Source organism: Sorex araneus, chromosome 10 (assembly GCF_027595985.1).
Source record: "Sorex araneus isolate mSorAra2 chromosome 10, mSorAra2.pri, whole genome shotgun sequence".
NCBI classification, from domain to species: Eukaryota; Metazoa; Chordata; class Mammalia; order Eulipotyphla; family Soricidae; genus Sorex; species Sorex araneus.
This window is the reverse complement of record NC_073311.1, coordinates 48,409,958-48,434,962: the sequence shown is the minus strand read 5'-3', so window position 1 is coordinate 48,434,962 and position 25,005 is coordinate 48,409,958. Positions and strand designations below refer to the sequence as shown.

Sequence of the window (25,005 nt, the reverse complement as noted above, 5' to 3'; positions counted from 1 at the left end):
AAATCATCTGAAATGACAAATGACTAAAAATAGCCTAGAACGGCAGAGGCAACGAGACCTTGGGCCCCGGCGTGACATGGGTCCCTCTGGTTGGTCAGGGGTGAAGCTTTTTTCCCGAGGTCCAGGGCCGCGGCCTCCGACTGGAGGGACACTGGGACGGGCACCCTCGGCGGGACTGTCAGTGGATCCCACTTGGTCACCGGACAAACAAGTAGGGTCTCACTGGGAGGCGGGGCTCCGAGCTGGAGCCACTGATTCGTGCAGGGAAAGAAGACAGAGCCGGGAGCTGTGCCCAAGGGCTTCTCAGCACCCCCGGGCTGGGTGGAGGAGAGGCAGGGGCAGAGGCCGGCTCTCTCTGGGGGCCTGGGCTGGACAGACAATTTCCAACTGGACCACGGACAGAGCCTGCAGCGTTTTCCCTGGCTAACACATGTGTGTCGAGGTATCCCAGAGCAAGTGTTTTAAGCCTTTAAGAATCTTACAAGGCCGGCTTGGAAAGGCAGTATACTGGGTCACTTGCCTCACATGCAACCGACCCTGGTTCATGCTCAGGCACGGCATATGGAGCACCACCAGGAGTGCTCCCTGAACGCAGAGGTGGGAGTAAGTACAGAGCACCACTGGGAGTGGCCTAAAAAACAAACTCCCACCCTTATGCCTCCCCCCCAAAAAAAAATTCTTTTTAAAAATAAAATCCTCACTCAAGGCCCACGCATGTAGCTCAAGTGGCAGTCACCCATGAGCAGCATGTGAGATGCTCTGGGTTCTAAGCCTGACACGGGGTGATTCTCAAGCATGTCTGGTGTGGTCTGAGTGCAACCCCCACACTGCCGCCCCGCCTGCCCCCGCTGCCTCCCCGAAGCCATGAGAACAATGACAGAAAAATAAAGGCAATCCTTAGAAATAAAGAACCAGATAGACTGGATGCATTTAGGGTAGTAGGACACAGACCCAGAAAATAAAAGCAGCACGACGCAGCCCGAGTCTGAGTCTCCCTCAAGGCCTTTGGAGGTGGACCGGGTGGCGCTAGCAAACCAACTCTACATCCTAGATGCTGGCTTCCTTACAGATAAGGCTGGGCCAGGCCCAACACGTTCCCCCCCCCCGCCCCTCCCCCCGCCCTCTGTGCCTGCGCTGACCAGAGGGGGCGCTCTCACTAGCTCTAGGTCACTGGTTGGGGAGATGAAGGTCCCGTCTGAGAAGTTGCCCAAGGCCGCACAGCTGACACACGGAGGTAGCTCTGGGCCCCAATTCCCGTCAAGCGGTGGGGTCTGCTGAGAGCAGGACAAGCAAGGGTGGGTTTGCAGCCAGCGTTCAGGATGCACCTGACCCCACCACCAGCAGTCCCGAGGGTGCTGAAGTCTCAAGGTCACACGAGAGAGGGGAGCTGGGGACAGGGAGTAGGGGAGGTGGGATGAGTGTGTAGCTGGGGTGCCAACCCCAGGAAGCAGGGCTGGGTGGGGGCTGGTGGGCGGGGGATGGCCCACACCCTGCAGAGCATCATCTGGACACTGCCACCGACCGCCCCGTGGGGGCTCCTGAATGTGGCACAGATGGGAGAGAGTTCTGCTGGGGCTGACACCTGGCTCACGGCAGGTGCCCTGAGCCTCTCCCGAGAGTGGCTGTTATTCCAGGTGGCGAGGCGTAGGGCAAGGGGGCACAGGCAGTGGACTTCCAGAGGGCAAGGACAACTAGGGGTCTGGGTCGGGGGGCTGCCTTTATACTCTGGCTCTGCTGCGTACTCACCCTTGGGCCTGGGCATCTTTTGCTGGGGGCCTACCCAGCAGTACTCGGGAAGCCCAGGGGCCAGCACTGTGGTACTCAGCCCGGTGGGAGCCCCAGGGCTTGGGCAGCATGCAGTGCCAGGGAGGAACTCGAGATTGGGGCACATGGGAGCATCTACCTGAGCTCTCTGGGCCCCCTGTCTGTAAAGCAGTGCTGTGACGGTGACCCCCTGGGGGTCCGGCGAGAGCTGATACCAAAGGATGCCTTGAAGTACTTAGCACAGTGCCCGACGCCAGGGAAGCGTTCAGAAACACCAGCTAGATGACCTCTGCCTGCTCTTGGACTGAGGGGCACCTCTAGGCATCCGGGGGAGGGCATGTTTGGTACTGCCCGTCCCCATCAGGTCCTGGAGGAGTCCCAAGATTGGATGACACCAGCTTTAGAAGGCGGCATCGGATGGGAAGAGGATTTGCAAATGGGTAAGTGACCACCTGCGCTCTCCCACCTACTCTCCGACCACGAATTGGGGAGAGTATGTGACACAAAAGCACATGCAAACATATGTGTGTGCAAATGCATAAGTGCACTCACGTGCATGCACACACCTAAACACACATGCACACACATGAGCAGGCACACACACATGAGCACGGATGTGTGCATACACACAGGTGTGCACACACGTGCATGCACATAGGTGGATACACACATGAGTGCACACTGGCATACACTCAGGCAGGCACACGCGCATGAACACACGTGCATGCACACAGGTGGTGCACACACACATGAGCACACACACTGTATGCAAGCAGGCGGCACACACTCGCATGAGCACACACGCGCGCGCTAGGTTTCTGAGCTTTGTGCGTTTGGAGCCAGGTACTGACTCAGCAAAAGGAATTATTTTCCTTTTAATTTGTTCAGCTTTGAACCCCAATGCGTCCCTCCACGTGAGGATCCCAGGGAGTCTCACTCCCGCTCTGCTGGAGCGCCCGGGCCGCCAGGTAAATGAGGGGTGGCCACGCGTAAAAGCTGGGTGCGCTGTTTAGAAAACTAAGGAGCACAGCTGACTTCTGGGGGAGCGAGGGAGGGCGGGGGAGGTGCGGGAGAGGGCGAGAGGGCGGGAGCGCGGGGAAGGGGGCGCCGGACACTGGGCAGAAGACACGTCCGTCTCCCAGGACCGAGATCCGCGCAGCCTCGCCCCTCCCGGGATCCAGGCCCGGGTCCGGGCGCGCGCCTGCCCCCACGCGCCGCTCGGTCCTTCCCAGCAGGCGAGCCCTCGGCCCCGCCGCCGCGCTCCGCCCGCCGCACACCCGCGCCGCCCGGACCCCCGGCCCGCCCGCCCGCCCGGGCCTACCTGAGCTGGCGCGGCTCGCAGTCCACGCCGGGGAGCAGCAGCCGCGCCGCCTGGCGGACGTCGTCGCTGTCCATGGAGAAGCTGCGGCGGTGGCCGGCGTGCGCCACGGCCACCCGGATCCACTCCATCAGCGGCGGCAGCACGAGGAAGGGCCTGCAGGGGGGGAGGGTCGGAGACGCGTGAGCGGGAGGTGGGGGGTGGTCGGCGGGCCCCGCCCCCTTCTGCGAGGTCCCCCTCCTGCCTGACCTGGGGAGGCATCCCGAGTGCACGGGGGACCCCGAGGCAGGCTCCCCCGAATCTGGAGGCCTCAGTCTCTGCATCTGTAAAACGGGGCTAGTGTGGCAGAGACAGAAGGACCGTTTTCTGCAAGAAAGAGCTCCACGGGGGATCATGTGAACGGAAGGGGAGGATGAGTCATTTAAAGCCCCAAGCACAGCCTTGGGTGCTTGGCAGAAAACCCAATAGATACCTCCTGCCCCCCCCACCCCCCCACCCCGGGGGTGGAGTGGGCAGTGATCAGTCTTGGGGGCACCTATTCTGGGCCCAATCCTAAAGTGTCCACACTGCCCCCCTTCCCACGCCCAGCCAGCTCCCCTCCCCCCTCTGGAACTCCCCCAGGACACAGTTCTGCCCCAGGGGCTGTCTGCCAACAGGCTCTAGGAAAGCAGCCCACCCTGGCCGACCCCGAGGGTCAGGAGGACAGAGGCCCAGCGAGGCAGCACAGGGCACCCCCCCGGAGCCTGGGCTACCTGCCACCCCCAGCCTGGGCTGCACAACCAAGCTTTGAGTGGCTGGTCCCAGTGTCCACCGCCAGACCTCTCTGTCCAGTGTTAATCATACCCAACAGAGCCTTTGGCTTCCCAGGCCACACCCGCTTCCTGAGGGCCCCTGAATGCACCGTTGGAGCCCGTGAGGACTGTGCACGAAGATGAAGTCGCTCCGTGTAAACCCCATGTGATGCCCATGTGCCCAGGCCCGGTCTCCCAGCATGCACCTGCGCCTCCCCTCCTGGGTGCTGCTCTGGCGGTGGCAGATGGCCCCCCAGGCTCACCCCCACTTGCAGCCCTCCCGGCCTCTGAAACTCCATCCCCCCTCCCCCCATGCTTCCAGCCAGAGTTCAAACCTCTTCCCAAACACTGCTCCAGAGACCCCCGCCTTGCCCCGCCTCCCCCGCTGGAATCCCCTTCCCAGGGCCTTTGCAGTTGCCCCACGATCTGGTCAACAGCTGGGTTTGCACCTGGCTCAGCACAGGCCAGAGCCACGCTGGCTGGGGGTGGCGCATCCTCAACAGACCATCAAACAGTGCGTTTGTCAAACACACCAAGTGCTGCTAGTGTCTTACGGGGAGGACGTGGGCGGGGGTGGGGTGGGGTTTCTGGACTGTGGGCCTGTGGGGCGGCCTCTCTGGGAATCTGCCCGCATCCGTCTGCTGCTTTGACGGCGCCCACACCGCCTCGTCCTGTCCATCACCCAAACCGAATCAGGCACTTAATAAACACACGCGGCTGACTCTGAATTGGAGTCCACGGTCAGGCGGGCGGGACTGGTTTTTGGCACTGGTGTCTCCACCCCAGCTGAAGCCAATGTGTGTGGGGGGCTCAGAGAACTCCCCTCGGGGCACCTCTGCAGAGGAGAGCTGCCCCGGGCCCTCCGCATGAAATTCCTCTCTGCAGTGGCCCGAGTCAGCCCCTGGCCTGCAGTCTTGGGAGAGAGACACCAGGCCGGGGGAGTGGGGCTCTCAGAGGCACGGAGAGAAGCGTTGCTGCCTTGGACCCCACCTGCATGAAGCCGGCTGGTGAGCACGAGAAGAAAACCTTGAACCCCAGGATCCCAGCCGTCGCTGGAATTTTTCTATGAATTCTTCTTGCCGTTTCCTCGCCACTCTGACCTCGATAGTTTATAAGCTCGTGAATTCTTTTGCCAGCAACTCGTTTAAAAATCTCCTTATCTGCTCGAGTCAGAGAGGAAAACCACTCTTACTTGTGATGATTCTTTCGGAGGAGACGGAGAGCACAGAATGGAAAGCATTCTGGGCCTTGACTTGAGAGAGTAGAGAATGAGTGAGGGCGGGAAACTGCATTCTTCCCTACATAATTTCTCCATCTAGAGACCATGTATATTTTAAGAAACCAATAAGAAACTGCCTTTTGTTCTGGCCACAGCATTCTTAAGTTATTTGGAGTGCTAACGCCTAGAAGGAGCTTAAAGTTTGTTGAAGTGCTTTGCGGATCATGTTCTGCATCAGAATCACAGGAGGCAGGGAGGAAGGGAGGGAGAGAGGGAGAGGGAGAGGGAGAGAGAGAGAGAAGGTGTGAGAGACAGAGAGAAAGAGAGGAAGAGGGAGACAGAAAGAGAGAGAAAGAGAGGGGGAGAGAGAAGGAGAGAGATAAAGAGGGAAAGAAAGGGAGAGACAGAGAGGGGGAGAGAGGGGGAGAGAGAAGGAAAGAGACAAAGAGGGAGAGAGAGAAAGGGAGAAAGGGAGAGAGAGAGAGAGAGAGAGAGAGAGAGAGAGAGAGGCCCAGATCTTGGTTTTGCTCTCAGAGCTCCAGTGCTGGGTGATACCCAGGTACCCAGGTTTCTCATTCTATTTATTTTATCACAACCCACCCACCCCCCGCTACTTTGCTTTCCTATTGTTGTTCTGATGACAGATTGCACACACTTGTGCAGTTAGCCAGCATTCAACTGTGTTGCGTTGCCAGGGATCACGAGTGGCAGTGCCACAGGGATGGCACGGGAGGTGGTGCCAGGGATCAGACTCAAGGCAGGCTCCCCCACCCCTCAGGACCAGGGATGCCGGGAATCTGCATTCGACATCAGCCTCCTTGGGAATTTGGAAGCGAGCCAGTTGATCACCCCCGACTGGGCAGCCCGAGGAGGGCAGAGGGGACACTCTCAAGTCTAACAGGCTAGTGGCCATTGAACTCACTCCTCCAGCATTCAAAGCGAAGGCCTGGGGCTTGGGACCAGAAGCTGTGGGATGAAAGAGAAGGTCTCAATGGACTTCCCACAGAGTTAAGAGAGAAAGGCAGCTCAGGAAGTTTCCAGAAGGTTTCAAGTTCAAGTAGGAGAGGGAGGGACAAAGAGACAGGTGTGTCTTTCCTGACTCGGTGGTGGAGAGAGAGTGTTATGAGGGCAACTGCTAGAACTAATGGGGCGGTTCCCCCCGGGGATCTGGGGCTGCGTGTTTACGGGGTCTCTGTGGGGTGGGAGCGACTGGCTGATTCCAGCCCTCATCTGCCAGAGCTGCTCTGCAAACCTTTTGGTTGTCTGTGCAAAGTGTTTCACCTGCAGGGGCTGGAGCGATAGCACAGCGGGGAGGGCGTTTGCCTTGCACGCGGCCGACCCGGGTTCGATTCCCAGCATCCCATATGGTCCCCTGAGCTCCGCCAGGAGTAATTTCTGAGTGCATGAGCCAGGAGTAAGCCCTGAGCATAGCCAGGTGTGACCCAAAAAGCAAAATAAACAAAAAACAAAGTGTTTCATCTGCAAAGTGGCGTGGGGGGGGGGGTCTGAGGTGGGGGTAGTCTGCTTTAGGGGCTCTGAAGGCTTTCCCCTCAGGGTCTGGCGGTATGTGAGAGCAATGGTTTTCACTCCCAGCATCTGTGAGCCCATGGAAACAGAAATCGCTGGTATTTCTACTACGGCAGAAATTAAAAAAACATCATCACTGGAAGAATCCGTGTAAATCAGGATCGATGCTCTGGGCGTGCCATGCGTTAAGCCGCAGTACGTTTTCTATAGACTGGAGCTTCTGGGGACCAGCCGCTGAAACCCACTCTCCGGCCCCACACCTCAGCTCTGCCCTGACAAGGCAGAATGGGGCTGTGTTCCCAGAAAGCCTTGGTCACAAAATCAAGGTGGGGGGCCGTGGGTCGACCCTGCCCCATGCAGCAGCTCCTCCTGCTCTAAAGCTCTTGAATCGCTCTCTGTCTCTGTCTTTGTCTCTGTCTCTGTCTCTCTCTCTCTCTGTGTCGGGGAAGGGATTCCAAGCAGTGTTAGGAGGTCTGAGGGGGCGGTCTCCTCCTGCAACTCTCAGCCAACCGGGCTGGTGACTGAATACAAGGGTCCGAGGATGTGCTCCTCGGGCCCTGTGGGACTCGGGGTTTCCAGAGAATCCCCCCCGGTGCCGCTCAGGGACGTGGTGTCGGGACTGAATCCCGAGCAGAGGGCATGCCAGCACAGCCCCGAACCGCTCCACGATGGCCAGCCCTGAGTTCTTGGACTTGACTGGACCAGCAGCCGTCTCCGGGCTCGGGAAATGTCCAGTGAGTGGAGCAGGGAAATGGGACTCGCCTAGAGCCTGCAGCCGCGGGCCACGGACAGCTTTGCTGAGTGGCACATAGGTCTCTGGGATACTGAGCCACACGTGAGCCTAGAGGCCCCAGGGGCTGTGCAGCTGAGGAAATGCTGTCCGTGAGCGTCATGCCTGCACGCATCCGTCCTTCAGGCTCACTGCCGGGGCTGCAGATGGATGGAGAAGCTGGTGTCTTTGGTCTCACAGAGCCACAGCTGTGGAGGGAGCAGGGACAGAGCACAAGCCAATCATGGAGCAATTAAGATGGAGGCTGGCTGGGGCCAGAGCGGTAGTACAGCGGGTAAGAAGTTTTGCTCTGCATGACGCTGACCAGTTTTGATCCCTGGCATCCCATATAGTCCCCAGAGCCTGCCAGGAGTAAGTCCTGAGTGCAGAGCCAGGAGGAAGCCCTGAGCACTGGTTTTTTGCCCCCTCACCCCCTGTGGAAAAAAAAAAATGAGGCTGGTGCAAGGGGGCTGGGGTAGAGTCGGGTGGTGACAGAAGCTCAAGGATGTGTGAGTAGTGGTGAAGGTGCAAAGGCCCTGAGGCAAAGAGGAGGAGCACTGCGGCTCCCTTGAGGGAGGCTGGAGCCAATTAGGATCGTCTTCGCTTTTATAGCAGGAAAACATCTGAGGAAGAGCCACTGTCCCGCTGATAGGTTTCTCCCAGGACTTCAGGCCCTTGTCCTGGGAACTTGTGAATGGTGATGACAAAGGGTCATCACCGTTTGTCAGTGTGCTTCAATTAACCGGAAGAGTCCTCTGGATGATATGGGGGAGCAATCACAGGGGTCTTTTGAGCAGGGAAACTGGAGGACTTGACACAGGGCACTGGGAGCAAGTGTCCCATGACTGGCGGGTGTCAGAATTGGAGGAAGGGGCCACGGGCCAAGGCATGGGGTGCTCGCAGCTGGAAAAGCCAGGACCTGGCTCCCGAAGTGGCACGGCTGATGGAGCTTGGCCATGACTTTGGAAAAAGCTGATTTAGGACTAGTGACCTCCGGGAGTGTGAGAGAATAAATACGTGTCACTAACACGTATCCAGCCCCTGTCCCAGCCCCCCACAGCCTCGGTAAAGTTTCTGGTTATGGACACAGCAGCCAAAGAAACCATTCCTGTCACTATTAATGGGGTCACTGGGGTGAGGCTGGGGATGGTGGGAAGGAATGTGGCCCGAGCACTCATGGGAGGGCATCTGGAGGGCCCTGTGATCTGCAGGACCCTGGGACCACCTTGTTCACCAGGTTAGAGACAGTGGCCCATCATCTGAGTTAACTGTGCCTTCCCACACTCGCAGGCGGAAGCCCTAACCCCCAGCACCTTCAAAGGTGGTGCTTGTCTTGCCCATCGGGACTCCTGAGCACTGCCAGGATTGATCCCTGAGCACCGAGATGCAGAAGTAAGCTCCAAGCGCTGCCAGATGTGGCCCCCACACAGACACCAACCAACAAAACCAAGCCCAGGTGGTGCGCCTTCCCGAGTGGTGCTTGGGAAGCCGAGGGCCACTCCTGGTGTCCTTGTCGGATGTGGGCTGGAGGACACAGACACAGGGGCTGCGTCTGGACAGGGGGCAGCCACGTGGAGAGAGGGCAAGGGAGAGAGTATCTGCACGCGGCGCGGTGAGACGTCAGCAAAAACCAACCTCTAACCTCTAACGAACACTTTGGTCCTGACCCTTTCAGCTTCCCGACCCGGGAGAAGCTTGTTGTTTAATGCATGGTGCCCGCGGCTCTGTAAAATGTTGGGATTAAACCCCGTTAAGGTGGGAGCCAGCAGCGGTAAGCGCTGTTGTCCACGTTTAAGCCATCAGGACTGCAGACAGTGTGTCTGGGGGCTGAAGCAAACGAGAGCGAAGGCTCCCTGCCCAGGAGGCCCTGCCCTTCCCCCTTCTCCCCTCCTCCCACCGTCACCCACCCCGGGTTTCTTCCTGTGGCCACTGCAAGATTAACCCTTTGATTCATTAAAAATATCAGGGCCTCTCCGGAATATATTCCCAGCAGTGGTATTGCTGGGTCAAATGGGAGCTCACTTTCTAATTTTTTGAGAAGCAAATATAATCCCGGAGAAGCAAAAAAGTACAGTCGAAATGACATCTGCACTTATATGTTCATCACAGCACTGTTTACAATAGCCAGAATCTGGAAAAAACCCGAGTGCCCGAGAACAGAAGACTGGTTAAAGAAACTTTGGTACATCTATACAGTGGAATACTATGCAGCTGTTAGAAAAGATGAAGTCATGAACTTTGCATATAAGTGGATCAACATGGAAAGTATCATGCTAAGTGAAATGAGTCAGAAAGAGAGAGACAGACATAGACGGATTGCGCTCATTTGTGGAATATAAATAAAAATAACAGAGTAGGATACTAACACCCAAGAATAGTAGAAATAAGTACCAGGAGGTTGGCTCCATGGCTTGGAAGCCAGCCCCACATGCTCACGGCGGATCTCCACAGGCTCCTCCTCACGCAGGAGAATGAATCTGCTGAAAAACCCAGGTATGCGGGTTTTGTGATTGACCTTCCCCCATCTCACTGTGCTTCCGGGAGCTTGGAAGTCACTCCCACGAACTGCCTCTGGTGCCACATAAGCTCATTAACCACCCACGATCCAGAGATTCACAAATAAATCTCGAAGAGAGCAACAGGCTGCAGAGATGCCTCCCGACCCCAAAGTCACCATCCAGTTAAAAACTTAACTCCAGCGCTATCACTCTATTTAAAATTTTAGAATTCCTGGGGTGACATCTTTATGTCACTGATGTACCAAGAGTAGCACACCACATTTGGTGGTGTATAGAGTAGAAGGCAACTAACCTTGATAATAATATATATACATATATATGTATATATATATATATATATTAGCACACAAGCTTCAACCTGTAACAACATGTTAGTAATCTCTTCTACAAGGGCTTAATGTCTCCAAGGTGCAATACAACAATTTTCACACACTTTCCTGTAAGGAATCCTCTTTGCATCATTTTAAGCAGATTATTCATAACAATATATAACTCTCTATGATTTGTTGCCTACTCCATCAAATATGGTGTGGTAATTATGGAAAGTGAATAGGAATTGTCTTATAATATGTTGTGTGGCCGCTTTGCGGGTCTGGAAAGTGGCCTGGAGTGTGGCGGCCGTTGGGTAGTGGAGGTTGGCTGATGGGGCTGGGTCCCTTGGGGCGGGTGAGTTTTTACTGGGGTGCCCCGAGTAAAAACAGCCTGGCGTGGAGTCTCTCATAGAGAGTAATATATACATATATATAGTAATATATATATATATACTACTCTCATAGAGTATACATATATACATGTATGTGTGTGTGTATATATATATATATGTATATATGTATATATATATATACTGACAGTATCCCACCTGCACAGACAGAGCCTGACAAGCTACCCGTGGCATATATGCTACGCCAAAAAACAGTAATGATAGGTCTCATTCCCCTGACCTTAAAAGAGCCTCCAATCGGGGCCGGAGCGATAGCACAGCGGGTAGGGCGTTTGCCTTGCATGCGGCCGACCCGGGTTCGATCCCCGGCATCCCATATGGTCCCCCAAGCACCGCCAGGAGTAATTCCTGAGTGCAGAGCCAAGAGTAACCCCTGAGCATCGCTGGGTGTGACCCAAAAAGCAAAAAAAAAAAAAAAAAAAAAAGAGCCTCCAATCATTGGGAAAGACGAGTAAGGAGAGGCTGCTAAAATCTCAGGGCTGGGAGGAATAAATACGTTACTGGTGCCCACTCTAGTAAATCAATGAACAATAGGATGACAGTGATACAGTGATACAGTGATTCATAACAACCAATACAAAATAAATTATTTAGGATCTGCCTTTGGGGCAGGTGTGGGTGTCAGTGGGAACATTTGAATAATGATGGTGGGAAGGTATAATGCTGGTGGCATTGATGTTGGAATATTGATGTAATAAATTATTGTGAACAACTTTATAAAAATAAAATAAAATAAATAAAGCAAGGAAGGGGCCAGGAGCTAGGGCATGCAGGTGACCTCATGGAGCTCAGCACAGCCAGGAAGCAAAATCTCTCCTGGAGTCCTGCCAACACCCCAACTTCCACTCAGGGAGACCGATTCTGTGTTTTGTTTTGTTTTCCCTTGGGGGCTATTTCCAGTGGTGCTCAGGGGTCACTCCAAGCAGTGCTTGGAGGGACCATACACAGTGCTGGGGGAATCCACCCGGGGCCGCCTGCACGAGAGGCCAGTGCCCTCCTTGCTGTACATCTCTCTGGCCCTAGTTCTGTACTTCTGACTTCTGGACCTGGCAGAGAGCCACTGTGTGCTGCTTGCTCGAAGCCTCCATGCTATCATCTCTCCAAGGTTCCTCTTTATTAAATTTTTTTTTTAATTGAATCACTGTGAGATAGACCCTTACAGAACTGTTCATGATTGGGTTTCAGTCATACAATGTTCCAACACCCATCCCTCCACCAGTGTACATTTCCCAGCACTAATGTCCCCAGTTTCCCTCCTGTCACTGCACCCCTGTACCCCGTCAGAACCTGGCTCTATGGCAGACACTTTCTTTCTCTCTCTCTCTCTCTCCCTCTCTCTCTCTCTCCTTTTGGCCATTGTGGTTTGCAATACAGATACTGAAAGGCTCTCAGATATATCCCTTTCCCTACTTTTTCCAAGGTTGTTCTTTCATTTTTTATTTTAATGAATCATCATGAGATACAATGACATACTTACAGACTTTCATGATTGTGTTTCAGTCAAACAACGTTCAAGTACCCATCCCTCCACCAGTGCCCATTCCCCACCCCCAATGTTCCCAGTATCCCTCCCCCCACTCCTACGCCTTCCCACCTCCTGCCTCTTTGGCAGGCACGATCCCTCTTACTCTCTCTGTCCTTCTGGTTGTTATGGTTTGCAACACAGGTAACAAGCAGCCATCATGTTTGGTCCATAGTCTACTTTCAACGTGCATCTACTATCCCGAGCGATCCCTCCAACCATCATTTATTCAGTGCTCCTCTCTCCATCCCAGCTACCTTTCCCCCTAGCGCATGAGATCGTCTATCAAGCCGTGGGGCAGTCCTCCTGACCCTTATTTTAACTGTCCTGAGGTGTTAGCCTCCAAGGTTGTTCTTAGCAGCTCTCCACCTTCCCTCTGCTGCCGAAGGAAAAAGCCTTGGTCTCCCGAGCAATGTTCCTATGGTCGCCTTTCCGATGGGAGCCGCCCTCTTTAGTGGCTGTGAGTCTCCTTTAGAAATCGCGTGGCCCTGAGTGTGCTTGTTTGTTTTTTCCCCATCTTCGTTATTTGTCGAGCTTTTCTCAAGCCGGAGAGGAATTTCTGTGTCTGTGATTGGGGAAGTTCTAACTGCAGAGGCGCGGGGAGTGAAGCATGGTCTAATGGCTGGTTTCTAGAGCAACGTGACCTCGCCGTTTCCACGGGCACCAACGCCAGGGTGATGGCAGAGGGAGGAGATGGCCAGAGCTGCTCACACCCCCACTGTGCCAAGGGAGACCACCGGGGCTGCAGGGAGCGAGAGGCTGTGTGGAAGTTGGTGCTTTCTGAATGTGTATCTTGGGAGGACGTCGGTTCTGAGTCAGTGGGTTTGGGGCAAGACCTGAACTTTTGCATTTCTGATGCGCTACCAGGTCGGCGCTGATCCGATCTCTCTACGGACCGTGCTATGTATGAGTAATGGTGACTCAGCCAGAAATCAGAAGGGCGAGCTCTAGTATTAAGCTTCAGGGGTGGAATGTGGGTTGAAGGAGAATGAGAGAACTGTAAGAGAGAGCCCAGGAGACAATAGGATGGAACCAAGACCTCAGGGGTCAAATTGGGCCAGGATGTCGGACTGGCTGAGCTACGCTCACTGGCCGGTGCCAGGCTGCCAGGAGGGACTGCAGGAGCAGCTGGTGGGCGATTTCTGTGTTTATCCCATTCCCAGCAGCCTTCCTCTCTCATGCTCCAACCCTCCGGTGAGAAGGAATCTTTCCGTCTCTGGGAGTTTGTTCAGAACCAGGCACTATTCCATTGTCTGAGCTGTCGTCTAGACCCAAGGCTCAGCATCACTCCAGGAATGTAACTGTTTTAAGACCACGCAGGTTGGTTAATCCATTGTTGTTGGGGCCATCGCAGGTGACGCTTGGGGACCGCTCTTAGCTCAGGGCTCAGGGGTCACTCCCAGTGGTGCTCTGGGACCCGGTGGTGCTGGTGGTGGATCTGGGGCCTCCCACCCATGGGTCACCCATGGTTCCAGCCCATTGTGCCATCTCCTCGGCCCAGGGTGACTCATTTTTGGGTGTCAACTTGGCTGGGTCATGGACAAGGTATTTAGTCAAACACTAAAAAAAAGCTGCGATGAAATCTATTTCAGACAAGAGTAACATTTAAGTGGGATCGAGGAAAGCAGTGGCCTCAGACCTTTGGAGGGAGGCTTGGGAGGAAAAATGACGGACTTCCTGCACGGCAGGAGAGACTGCAGCTAATTGCCTTTGGTGTGGCATGCCGGGAGCACTGGCTACACTGCTTAGGGGAGCCTCCCTCGATGATCCCTCATCCCGGGAGCAGTGGCACCCAAGCACAGGGCTGTAGCTCCCTCTTTCTACACCCACCCACTGCCACCAGGGCACCCGATAAGCTGCAGTGCCCCGGAAGATACACAGACACAGACAGCTCGTAGGAGTCACAAAGGCACCGGGGTCAGATCAATGGCTTTAGAGACAAACAAGTCATTCCTGGTCCCCAGGAGCCAGTCTCGGGCAGAGTGAAAGTCAGACCCCTCTGAGACGATTCTGTGCATTCCTTGAGATGAAGCAAGGCTTGAAGGCTCCGGGGAGCCGTCATTTCTCGCCACAGTGCCGTCAGGGGCACGCAGCCGGCCAACACTGTGGCTCGCTTTTCCATCCCGTCTTCTAAACAGAGGGGTTGGAGATGGGCAGGGTCGTGAATGGTCAGACTGTCCGAGGCGGTTCAGGCGAGCAGAAACATGCATGATTAATAGCCGCATCCTCACGGGTGACGAGCAGCTGCACCTGCTTCCACCTCGTCTTCCCTCTCCCCACTTTCCCCTTCGCTTCCCTGAGAACCTGGACCCCCAGGAGCCACGAGCCCCCAGCAGCCCCCCAAGCCCCGCCTCCTGCCTGCATCTTTCCCATGAGCACATCGCAGCCATGACTGAGGAGAAAAGCCAGAGCCACTGCCAACCGCATCATTTCGGTCTAAAGCCTCCTTCCGTCCCCCATCTTTGGCTCAGAGGACCTGGAGATCTGGGGAGATGCATCTATTGGTCCCCCAAGCACGGCCAGGAGTGGTCCCTGAGCAGAGAGCCCAGAGTAAGCCCTTGGGATATGGCCCCAAAGCCAAAAATCTTTATTAACTTTCTAAGCAAATAGGAACAGCTCTCTCATTACTTTGCACCCTCACAACAGAGGCCTTGATCGATCTGTTCTGCAAGTTCTTTTGCAAATACCTTTTGGATTTTAGATGTTTTCAGTGGCATTTCTAAGTGTAGGGAGGAAATACAAGTATCGGGAGCATATAAATTCGTTTTCACAGTGGCAGGACCCTTACGGTCTTTTCCTGCCTCTCCAGAGCGAGCTTCCTCCTGTCTGCCTCCTCCAGCTCAGCCCCAGTTACACCAAGCTGTGTTTTCACCTCCAATGCCCCTGGGCCTTTGCATTTGCTACTGCTGCCCGGGAATGCCAGGGTGTTCATTGCCAGTATCTGCCCGTGTTTCTCTGAACTGCTGTGCACCCTTAGGCAAACCTAGAGTCCATCTGTGCCTCCGTTTCATTATCTGCGGAATGAAGGTATTTAATTCATGGTTCTGGTTATTAGCAAACGGGCTCCGTGTCTAATGAGTGTTAATACCAGCTCTCTGTTGAGCTTTTGGGGTCATCCCAGCAGTGCCTGGGTGGGGCGGGGGCGCACCAGAGCCACATGTGGTAGAGTTCAGGGGACCATGTGGTACCGACTGAACATCAAGGGGCCTTGGGCATGCAAGGCATGTGCCCCAGATCTGTGAGCTACCTCCCTTGTCCCCCCCCCCCCCGAAACTCTCTTCATAGCGCAAACACAGAATTACTGACCTTCAGACACTATTTGTTCCCAGAAATTCCAATAGAAATACTTGTTACATTAAATTGTGTGGGTTTTATTTTTTTCTCATTTAAAAGGAATAAACTGTGGCATTGGAAGTTGAATTTGTTTATCAACCTTGTAAAAATTCACTAACAATGGCTTTGAACACATCTCGACTAGCCCAATCGATAAAAAATGACACAGCTGTTCTCAGTCAGAAGCCTAACTCAAATTCCCCTGCATTTTTCCAGCGTGGCAGGATGGATTGATATACACCCTGGCCCTGATTAACCACAACCCTTCTTTGCAAAACACCGACTTAGGACAGTTGATACCCCGGGGCCTCTGTGGTCACCTGGAACAACTTGTGCATTAATTCAGAAGCCTGGTTTGGAGCTGTCTGCTATTAACAAGCTGTGCGCTTGCACATCCTTAAGGCCCCGGGAGCCTCCAGTGTACTGAGAGAATTAGGAGACCAGAGAATCTTCTCTTCTAGCTTAATGGTATTTTGCAACAAGTGAAGAACAAGAGTATTGACACAAGAAAACAAGGGGGAAAGTTATGAAACAGCCTCTAACAGGACTTGTTGTTACCAGGACAACATTCTATCCAACAGCACAACTAGCACAGGACCACAGAGTCCTGGAAATATGGCATTTTACATCCCATTTTCATTCTGGTCAATGAATTTAACTTTAAATAGCTACCTAGGGCTAAGAGCCACCTGTGCTAATGGATGTCCTGCTTAAGTTCAGATGGGGATCCTGGGGTGCTAGAAGTGGGCGATGATAGTTATCGGGAACCTTGAATTTTTGATCTAGTATTTCCATGACCATGATCTACATCATCATCATCATCATCTCAGAATTCTTTGAGTATGCACCATTTCTTGAGGGCTGCCAATATTTCAGGCTCTGTGAGAAAAAGCTTAAATAGATATCACTCTGTTTAATCATGAAAACAACCCCGGGGGCGTTTATTATCATGCTGATTTTACAGATAGGCAAAAGAAGCTTAGCAAGACTCAGTGATGCATCCCAGAGGCCCTTCCTAATGGGGCAGAGCTGAAGCTTGATCCTAAGTCTTCAGGGACCAAAGGCTCCATACCATCATGCATGTACATCTGCTCCCATGAGGAGTCCAGCATTGATGAAACCACTAAACTCTGAGAAGCTTCTGTCACTTATCTGGGAAGCAAGAAGGCTGGGTGGCACGAACGCTAAACATACACATGACATGCTTAAGCAGAGAAAGACCCTGGTTCCCATATTCCCTGGGCTGGGGGCGGGGTTTGCTATAATGAACGCTGATGTATCAAGTCACAGCTGACCACGTGGCTTGAAAAGACCTTAGCTGCTCCTACTACAGACCCAACATTCCTAGACTTGGTTATAATTTTTTTTCAAGGCTCCCTGGGTGAGTCCAATCACCACAAAGTTTCAAGATTATCTAGCACCAGCCATACCCTAAACCTGCCTTCATCACAAAAGATCCTTTGTGAACAGTTTTGTTCTTCGGTGATGATGTTGTATGTGTATTTAAATAAGATGAGGCCAGTGCTATGATGCCTATTTCCCTTTCTTGGAGGCCAGGGAACTCAAAGTGAATTTTATAATCAATTATAGTAACAAACCTTAGAAGAGATTTTTCTGGTATAGTGATTTTCCTTGATGAGAATATTTTTTTCTTTTTTTTTTTTTCCCCCTTTTGAATTGTCATTCTTGCTTGGTGTAGCAGTAACATCTAACTCTCACTATGAGTCTAACTCAAATTGTCTTCAGGGTTAACCCGGGTATAAATGATGACTGGACAAACATCATCTGCCTCAAATTGTGCAAAAGCAATGAGTTGGAAAGGAGATGAGCCCCACCATAAGCAATGGCAACGCCATGACAGGAGCAGAAATGAGAAAAATCAGCTAGGCCTCACGTGCAGTTCCTGGAGCTGAGACAGTTTCGGTTTCCCAGAAACCAAACAATGCATAACTAGCCAACCTGACCTCACCTGGAAAGTTCCTGGGCCCAGCAAGTGGGCTCAAACAATGCAAAACTAGCCAACCAGAAAGTCCCTGGACAGCATGTGGCTCAACCAATTGCCATGTACTGTTTCAGCAACGTTAGTGCCAGTCTTTTGTTAACCATAAAGAATGAGTAGCTAGTTGTAACCATATGCTACATAACGTCCTCTGAAATTAGAGTCGGGATCCTTGTCAAGACTTCACAGCGTTGGATGAAACTTGGACCCTGCCTCGAGCTAGCAATCAAGTTCCTTTGCTGTTGCATGATCGTGTGTGGACTTGGTCTCTCTGTGTCTGGGGATCCCAAACCCAGGCATAAGAGAGTCTCAAAAAGGAATGGGGGTGAGGTTCTTTGAAAAGGTCGGATATAAAAAGAGGATAGAATTTCCTAGTAAAAAGAAAACTTAAAAAAAAAAAGAAGAATGGAGGGGGGAAATAAAGGGAAAGAAGAAAACCTAGAGAGCCTTAAAAATCAAGAAAGAGGCTGGGAGGAAAAGAGGGAGTTTTGATGCCAACACAAAGGACCCCTTTTGTCATTCAACAGATTTAGGGGGTTTCCACGTGCGTGAGAAGAAAATGAATGTACAATTTACTTCTTGGACTAGATGTTCGCAATTTTACATTTTGCTGAATGTGCAAGTGATGGATGATAGGAACCAGGAAGGATGCCTGTGATTTTAGTCAAATGAAACCCACGGGCTATTTGCTGAGCTGGACTCTGGTCCACTGAGAGAGGACTTGTGTCCAGTCAGACCTAAGAGTGACCCTCGGCATGTACACATGTAGAATGTCCGTGCGGTGGAGAGGGGGACCATGTGCGCCCCTCCCTGCCTGTCTATTCTCCTCAGGTGGATTCCGTAACTGCTCTGCAAGTCAGCAATGAGAGGCCTGAATTCTGGGGTCAGTCCCAGGCAGAGTAATTCACCCCCAAGTCCATGGGCCTGGAAGAACCGAGGCAGATTGTAAAGAAGGATGAGGCCCTAGGCAGGACAGGGGAGCATTTTTGCAGGATACAGGAACTCTGGTTGGAAGTAGGTGGTGGGTATCCGGCTTGCTCATGCTAAATAAGAAGTGGGTGTCGGGCGAGGGGATGAGGCAGAGAGGACACCTAACCCTAGCTCCCTCACTCACCAACTGAGTGTCAGGACGCCTAGCTGTCCTGGCCATAGGGCCAGTGAGATGACAAATGTAACAGACACAGAAGTACAATGATTTAGAGGATTTTCATTCCGGTCTCTCCCTGCACATCCAGAATTTAAAAAAATCTAATTTGTTACCAATTTAAACATTTCGTTAAGAAAAACACCGCCAGGAAGATATATCTGCTAATACATAATCAATAATAGATCTGTGAATCAATCGATCTGTTGTTCTGGGTCTGCCCATTTTCAACACCCCGCAAAACTGAGGCAATACCACAGACTGCCTGCAGGGGGAGCGCCTGCACCCACACGCCCCGCGCAGGCTCCCTTGGGCAGCTCTCCAACCCTTCAGTCCGCTATACCCCCTTTCTGCTGGGTGGGGGGGAAGCTCTACACAAATCTGATTACAGGCACCGGTCCTATCCATACCTTCCACCTCTTCCGTGCTCGCAGCGTGCAAAGCCTTCCTTCTCGGGCGCTGGCTCAGTGGTACCCAGAGAGGAACAAGGCCAAACTGGAGATCAGCCTCCTCTTTTGGAAGAGCCAGGCTGCAAGTCCAAAGCCAAGTCCACCAGCATCCCAAAGCTTGGCTGCTGACTGCTCTGCACCAAATCGCAAGACCAAGGAGGCCCTTGAATTTATTAACGGAGCTTTTCATCTCAGGGAATTCCCTCTCTCCCAGACCTATAAAAATAGGTGCTAAATAAATGTTTGTCAGGTTAAATTGGTAGCTATTTCCAAGCGTGCGGGCTCTGGGGTCAGACAGCTTTGGGCTTTGATTCTGGTGCTGCTAATTAACTCCATCAGCCATCACAGCTCACTCAGCAAGTTACAGGGGTCTCCCAGTCTCCGAATCCCCATCTGGAAATGGGGGGGTCACAGGTAGGCTGCAGCCTTGCTCAGCGCACTGGGACGTGCTTAGTAAGTGACGGCCGTTTTGAAACTGTGAAAAAGCTGCATCTGAATTAAGACTTGCGCTGGCAACGGAGTCCCCGAGGGGCAAAGGGAGAAATAGCAGCGGCAGCCCCGAGGGAACAGATCTCAGACCTCAAGATCTCTCAGCTCTGCGGGGTGAGAGAGACGCCTCGAGGGCTGAACTGTCCTCTGGGGACATCCCGGACACGGCAATTCACGATCCCATGGGGGGGGGGGTTGTACCAGACCACTCTGACACCCCCCCAGCCCCTTAATCCAGCACTCAAACAGCACAGATTGACCGCTTCATACAGACTCCTTGCATGCAGGAGCACTGCATTCTGTTCAACACCATTCCCTAATTTTGTTCCCCTCCCTCGCCCTCTTCTTTTCCGTTGCCATCAGGATGGATGCGGTCTTTGGATAAAAGTCCTTGGTGGGGTCATTCATCAAGTGGCCTCATGACTCACGGTCAGGCTTTCAGGCTTGTCTTCCTCGCCCCCATCTTCCCAGCCCCTAGGCTCTGGCCCCACCATGCTGGTCCGTTCCGGAACCACGGGCTTTGCTCTCATCTGCCCGTCTCTGAGCCTGCTGTGGCTCTCTTTATCCCCCTGTTTTGCCCTCTCCCTGTAGATAGGTCCTACTTTCCTATGAAGACCCAGATTCAATGCCATCTCCCAGGGGACGGGATTTCCTCCAAACCCACTGAGCCCACAATATAGTCACTTACTCCCTATATCTTAACAAACAAACAAACCCATCACTGCATGCCATTTGTTTGGGGAGGGGTGGTCCTCCCAAGTGGGGTGCAGCAAGCCAGGGCCCGACTGCTGATTCGCAGCCACCCAGGCTGGTGGTTCAACGCAAGGGCATCAGGAGGCTGTGACGCTCTGGCTCTGCAAGGCCAGAGATTTCCTGGGCCACCCAGATATCGCTCAGGGGCCTTCAGGGCTACACCTGGTGATGCTCAGGGGACCGTGTGGTACCAGGAACCAAAACTACATCAGGCACATGTTAGCAATACACCCTAACCACTGTGCCATCTCCCAGTCTCTCCATAGAGAGAGTTTGTGAGCCATACCCAGTGGTGCTCATTACTTACTCCTGGGTCTGTCCACAGGGATCATTCGTGGTGGGGCTCAGGTGACCCTACACGGGATCAAAACTAGTCAGACGCATGCAAGGCAAGCACCCTATACACTGTACTACTTTCTGGCCCCTCCAAATCATTTTCATCACAATGGTCTGGTTTATGTTCTCGAGGTACCCCAACTGGGAGAGCACGACTCATTCGTGCTTCTCCAAACTGCACAGGACTCTGGTTAAGATGACATTTTATGTGAATGTCCTGATGGGCCTGATCCCCAGAACAGCTGTGTCCCTCACACCCAGGAGAAGCCTGGTTCTTCCGGTCCTCCCTCCACATTCTCCAAAGGGATGAATGCGTGTTGAACGAATCAGTGACTACAATTTGAACCCACGCTTAAATCCTGGTGTGTTCCTCTCTTCATTCTGTGCAAGGGTAATGAGGCTTTTCTAGCGACAAAGTAAAGTGGTTACAACAGGTTGAATGTTGGTTTATTTTTAGTTGTCATAGGGTCCGAATTCTACATCACGAACACCGATGAAAATCAGGCTCGGGTAAAACCTGAGCTGAAGTCACATCCGGGACCTGGCCAGGGGCCCAGAACACATCTCAGTGACCCTTAGAGGCTCTCGGCTCTGGCAGTGTCAGAAATGAAACAAACACGGGACCAGCATTCGGGCCACATTTCTCCCGACACCAGCTGCTCCCTGGACCATCTGCGGCACCACCACAAATCAGGGTCGACGGCAGGGTCGGGAAGGGCCGGGGCGCGTGGCATACGTGGGCAGGAGCTGAGCTGCTAGAAGGCTGCTGCCTGCTTCCATGGGAAGGTGGCGAGGGCGGCGCAGCCTGGGGGCAGGGCAGGGCTCACAGGCTGTTTGCTGAGCACCCTAGGAGGAGCCGGTGCAGTGAGCCCAACTCAGCAGCTCGAACCGCTCTGGTCAGCATTACACTGCTTCTCCTCACTTGTGGACCAGAACCAAGCCCTGCGCATGCGCCTGGGCTCTGCAACCTCTGACCCTGCTTCCCCTCCCCTCCTCTCCCGTTCAGTCCCAGCCTTGCTGTTCCGTGCAGGTGCCAAGCAGGCCTCTGCACTTCCTGGGCTCTTTGCCGGGCAAGATCAGTCCTCAGATACCCACATGGCTTCCTGCCGGCTTCCTTTTGATCTCTGCTCAAACGTTCCCTCCGTAAGCAAATGTCTGGGGGCACCCTCACCACATAGCACCTCTCACCCTGTTACCTGGCTCCAGTGCCCAGTTTTCTCCCCCATACTTTAAGCACCATGGTTCACAAGGTTGTTCATGATGGTTTGTTACAGGTATTGAATATCCCAACACCAATCCCACCGTCACGGCTACCTTCCCACCGTCATTGTCTCCAATTTCCTCAACCACTCCTCAAGCAAACCCACAAGTGGCTAACAGAATGATCAAAAAATATTTCCTGGGACCGGAGCGATAGTACAGTGGGGAGGGCGTTTGCCTTACATGCAGCTGACCTGGGTTCAATCTCCAGTATCCCATATAGTCCCCTGAGCACCGCCAGGAGTAACTCCTGAATGCAGAGCCAGGAGTAACCCCTGAGCATAGCTGGATGTGACCCAAAAAGAAAAAAAAGAAAAAAATATATATATATTTCCTTAGAAGAAAATTAGTGCAAATTGTTTTATCTCACCAGGGAGACATTAAGTCCTTGTCTGAGGGGTTACTAAGATGTTGTTACACAGTAAGCCTTGTGTGTTCATGATTCTGCTAGTCAAGATTGGTTGGCTTCTACATTTACATCCCCTCCAATCTGGTGTGCTACTACTGGATCATCAGTGTTGTAAAGTTTGGAGGTGTCACTGCAGGAAATCTAGAATGGATTTAAATTTAATTCAAATTAAATTCACCTGATCCCACTACAAGCTGTGAGAGGTAAGATAACACCTGGATGAGTGAGAAGTCGCCTAAATAAAAATGAACATGTGGGCAAAATACAATAAAAAGGTCTATGCAACAGCCATTGGTAACAAACCTGGGGTACTTGGGTACAGAACAGAGAATGTCAGATTGGGGGGACAGGAGAAGGGAGGGATAAGGAGGGCAGGAGGTGACACAGGGGCTGGGGGCAGAGTGCTTGGGCACTGTGGTGGTGGTGAGGTGAGCGAACTGTGTACCTCAAGACCATAAAAATATCAGCAAGATTGAAAACACATAATTTAAACTAGATTAAAGAGACAAGAAAATTTTTTTTCATAGCCAGTATTGGCGAAAATTGAGGACTTTCATTTTATGCATTTTATACCAATTGATAACATTAAAAATTAATAATGAGAATTTTTTTGAGGGTCCAGAGGTATTGCTCAGTGGTTAGAGGACATGCTTTCCATGGATGAGACCCTGAGTTCAGTGCTCAGCACTAAAACACACACACAGTGAAGTTTAAGTATTTAAAAATAATAGTAACAGGGGCTGGAGTGATAGCACAGAGGGTAGGGTGTTTGCCTTGCACGCAGCCGACCCGGGTTCAAATTCCAGCATCCCATATGGTCCCCTGAGCACTGCCAGGGGTGATTCCTGAGTGCATGAACCAGGTGACCCCTGTGCATTGCTGGGTGTGACCCAAAAAGCAAAAAAAAAAAAATTGTAACAGAACACATGGAAGAGATATCTCACTTAAGGCAATCTGGAGGGGGGGCAGCGGTGAATTTCCCACCCCCCTAGAAAAAGCCCCACCAGCTGAAAACCTCCAGAACTCAATTGCCCCCATGCTCATGGCCAATCTCCACAGGCTCGGATGAGTCTCATCCATGAATGCATCTGCTGAAAAAGCCAGGTATGTGGGACTTGTGACTGAAATCTCCAGGCTTGCATGGAACCTGGAATGGGTGACCTCCCCCCATCTCCCTGTGCTTCTGGTAGTCGGGCAGTCATGCCCACGAACTGCGTCTGGGTGCCATTTAAGCTCATTAAGGGCCGTGATCCAGAGACTCTCAAATAACAGAGTGGCCGTCGAGGGAGGAAGCAGCCCCACCAAGGCCAAGTGTTCCGGGTGATGCTCTGTGGTCTTAACTGCATCCCAGGGAGGCTGTAGCACAGACGGTCGTGCCGGTGTTTCCAAGTGGGCCCTTGGTTTCATCTACTTAGTGGTTTCCCTTCCCAACCCACCCGCTGTGAGTGTGGGTCCTAAGAGCGGGGAGTGGCTGTGGGACAGGTGGGGTCTGGGGTGGGTGACAGAGGAAGCTGAACACAAAAGTCTGCCGGGAAGATTTCCGTCAGCTCCCGAGCGGGCAGCCCAGGGGACAGAGTCACTTTTCACCATCTGTTCGTTCAGACAGAACCACCTTCTAGCCTGAAATATTCCCGGGCAGGCCTCAACCTGACTGGCCGAGGTGCACACTGGTTGGCAGGTCCCAGCTGTGTTCTCCGACCCGGGGAAAACACCCACAGAGCAAGGCTGGAAAGTCCAGAATGACGACCCCCCGCCCCCCCCCACTGCCCGCAAGCAATTCCTGCCCTTCCTGATCCACCTGGCGGGGTGTCTCGGGAGGAAGTTTAGACACAGCACAAGGTCCGACCCTTGCTTCTTGGGATGTCCTTCCTCCCCCTCCAAGGAGCAAGGAGCGGGGAAGAGGAGGGACCCCAGCGAGCAGCCCTCTGGCTTCCATCGGCTACTCACAGCCTGACCGGGCAAACCTCAAGACTTTCCTAGTGTCCGTCCCTGAAGCCATGCAAACAGGGCTGGCGGTGGGATCCACAGACAGTTCCGTGCGGGGCAGAGCTGGGGACCCGGAGTCTGGACTCCTGAGACTTGACTGCAGGCGGGGGCCGGACAGGGCTCTGTAGGCCCGGGATGGGGGGCACGCTCTCCAAGGGCATGGGGATGGATTGGGGGTGCCTGACGTCCTGGATTCTCCTCCTTTGGCAATTTTTGTGACCCCACAGGCCGTCAGAGGCCTCATGAACGACCTCTCCGTTGCTGGATGCTACCCAGCCTTAATATCTGTTCCCCTCCACTGAAGTCTCCATCAGGCCTCTGGGGGTGGTTTGCGGAGAACAGCAATCACAGACTGGAAAGCACCCGCGTGGCAGTACCCGGGAGCCAGGAGGCCAATCACGCCGCGTTCACGGGCTGGAATAGCTTGCAGTCATTAAAAATGGGGTTTATGAATATTCCGTAGCAGTCCCAAGAAAAACGTTTATGGTGTGCCATTCGGTGAAATAAAAATAGATATAAAATTATGTATGCCCAGGATAACTATTAAAAACAACTCACAATTTGTATGCCACACAAAAAGATAAGGAACTATACATAATATATATTTTTTGAACTACCTGTGGGTAGGATGATTACCTCTCACTTTAATTTTCTTAGTTTCTTCTAGACCTCCCATTTATTTTTAAAGGAGCCCATA

General features: G+C 52.9%; 1 protein-coding gene across 4 annotated transcripts in view; it reads right to left on the bottom strand.

The window, feature by feature from the left end:
* The window catches only part of ABTB3 (ankyrin repeat and BTB domain containing 3), a 246,842-nt gene that overhangs the window by 60,029 nt on the left and 161,808 nt on the right, over window positions 1-25,005 (bottom strand). For all 4 annotated transcript variants that reach the window (XM_055118420.1, XM_055118419.1, XM_055118418.1 and 1 more), the window contains exon 4: window positions 3,086-3,238. In XM_055118420.1, coding sequence (XP_054974395.1) covers window positions 3,086-3,238 — 153 coding nt within the window. The remainder of the gene's footprint in view (window positions 1-3,085; window positions 3,239-25,005) is intronic.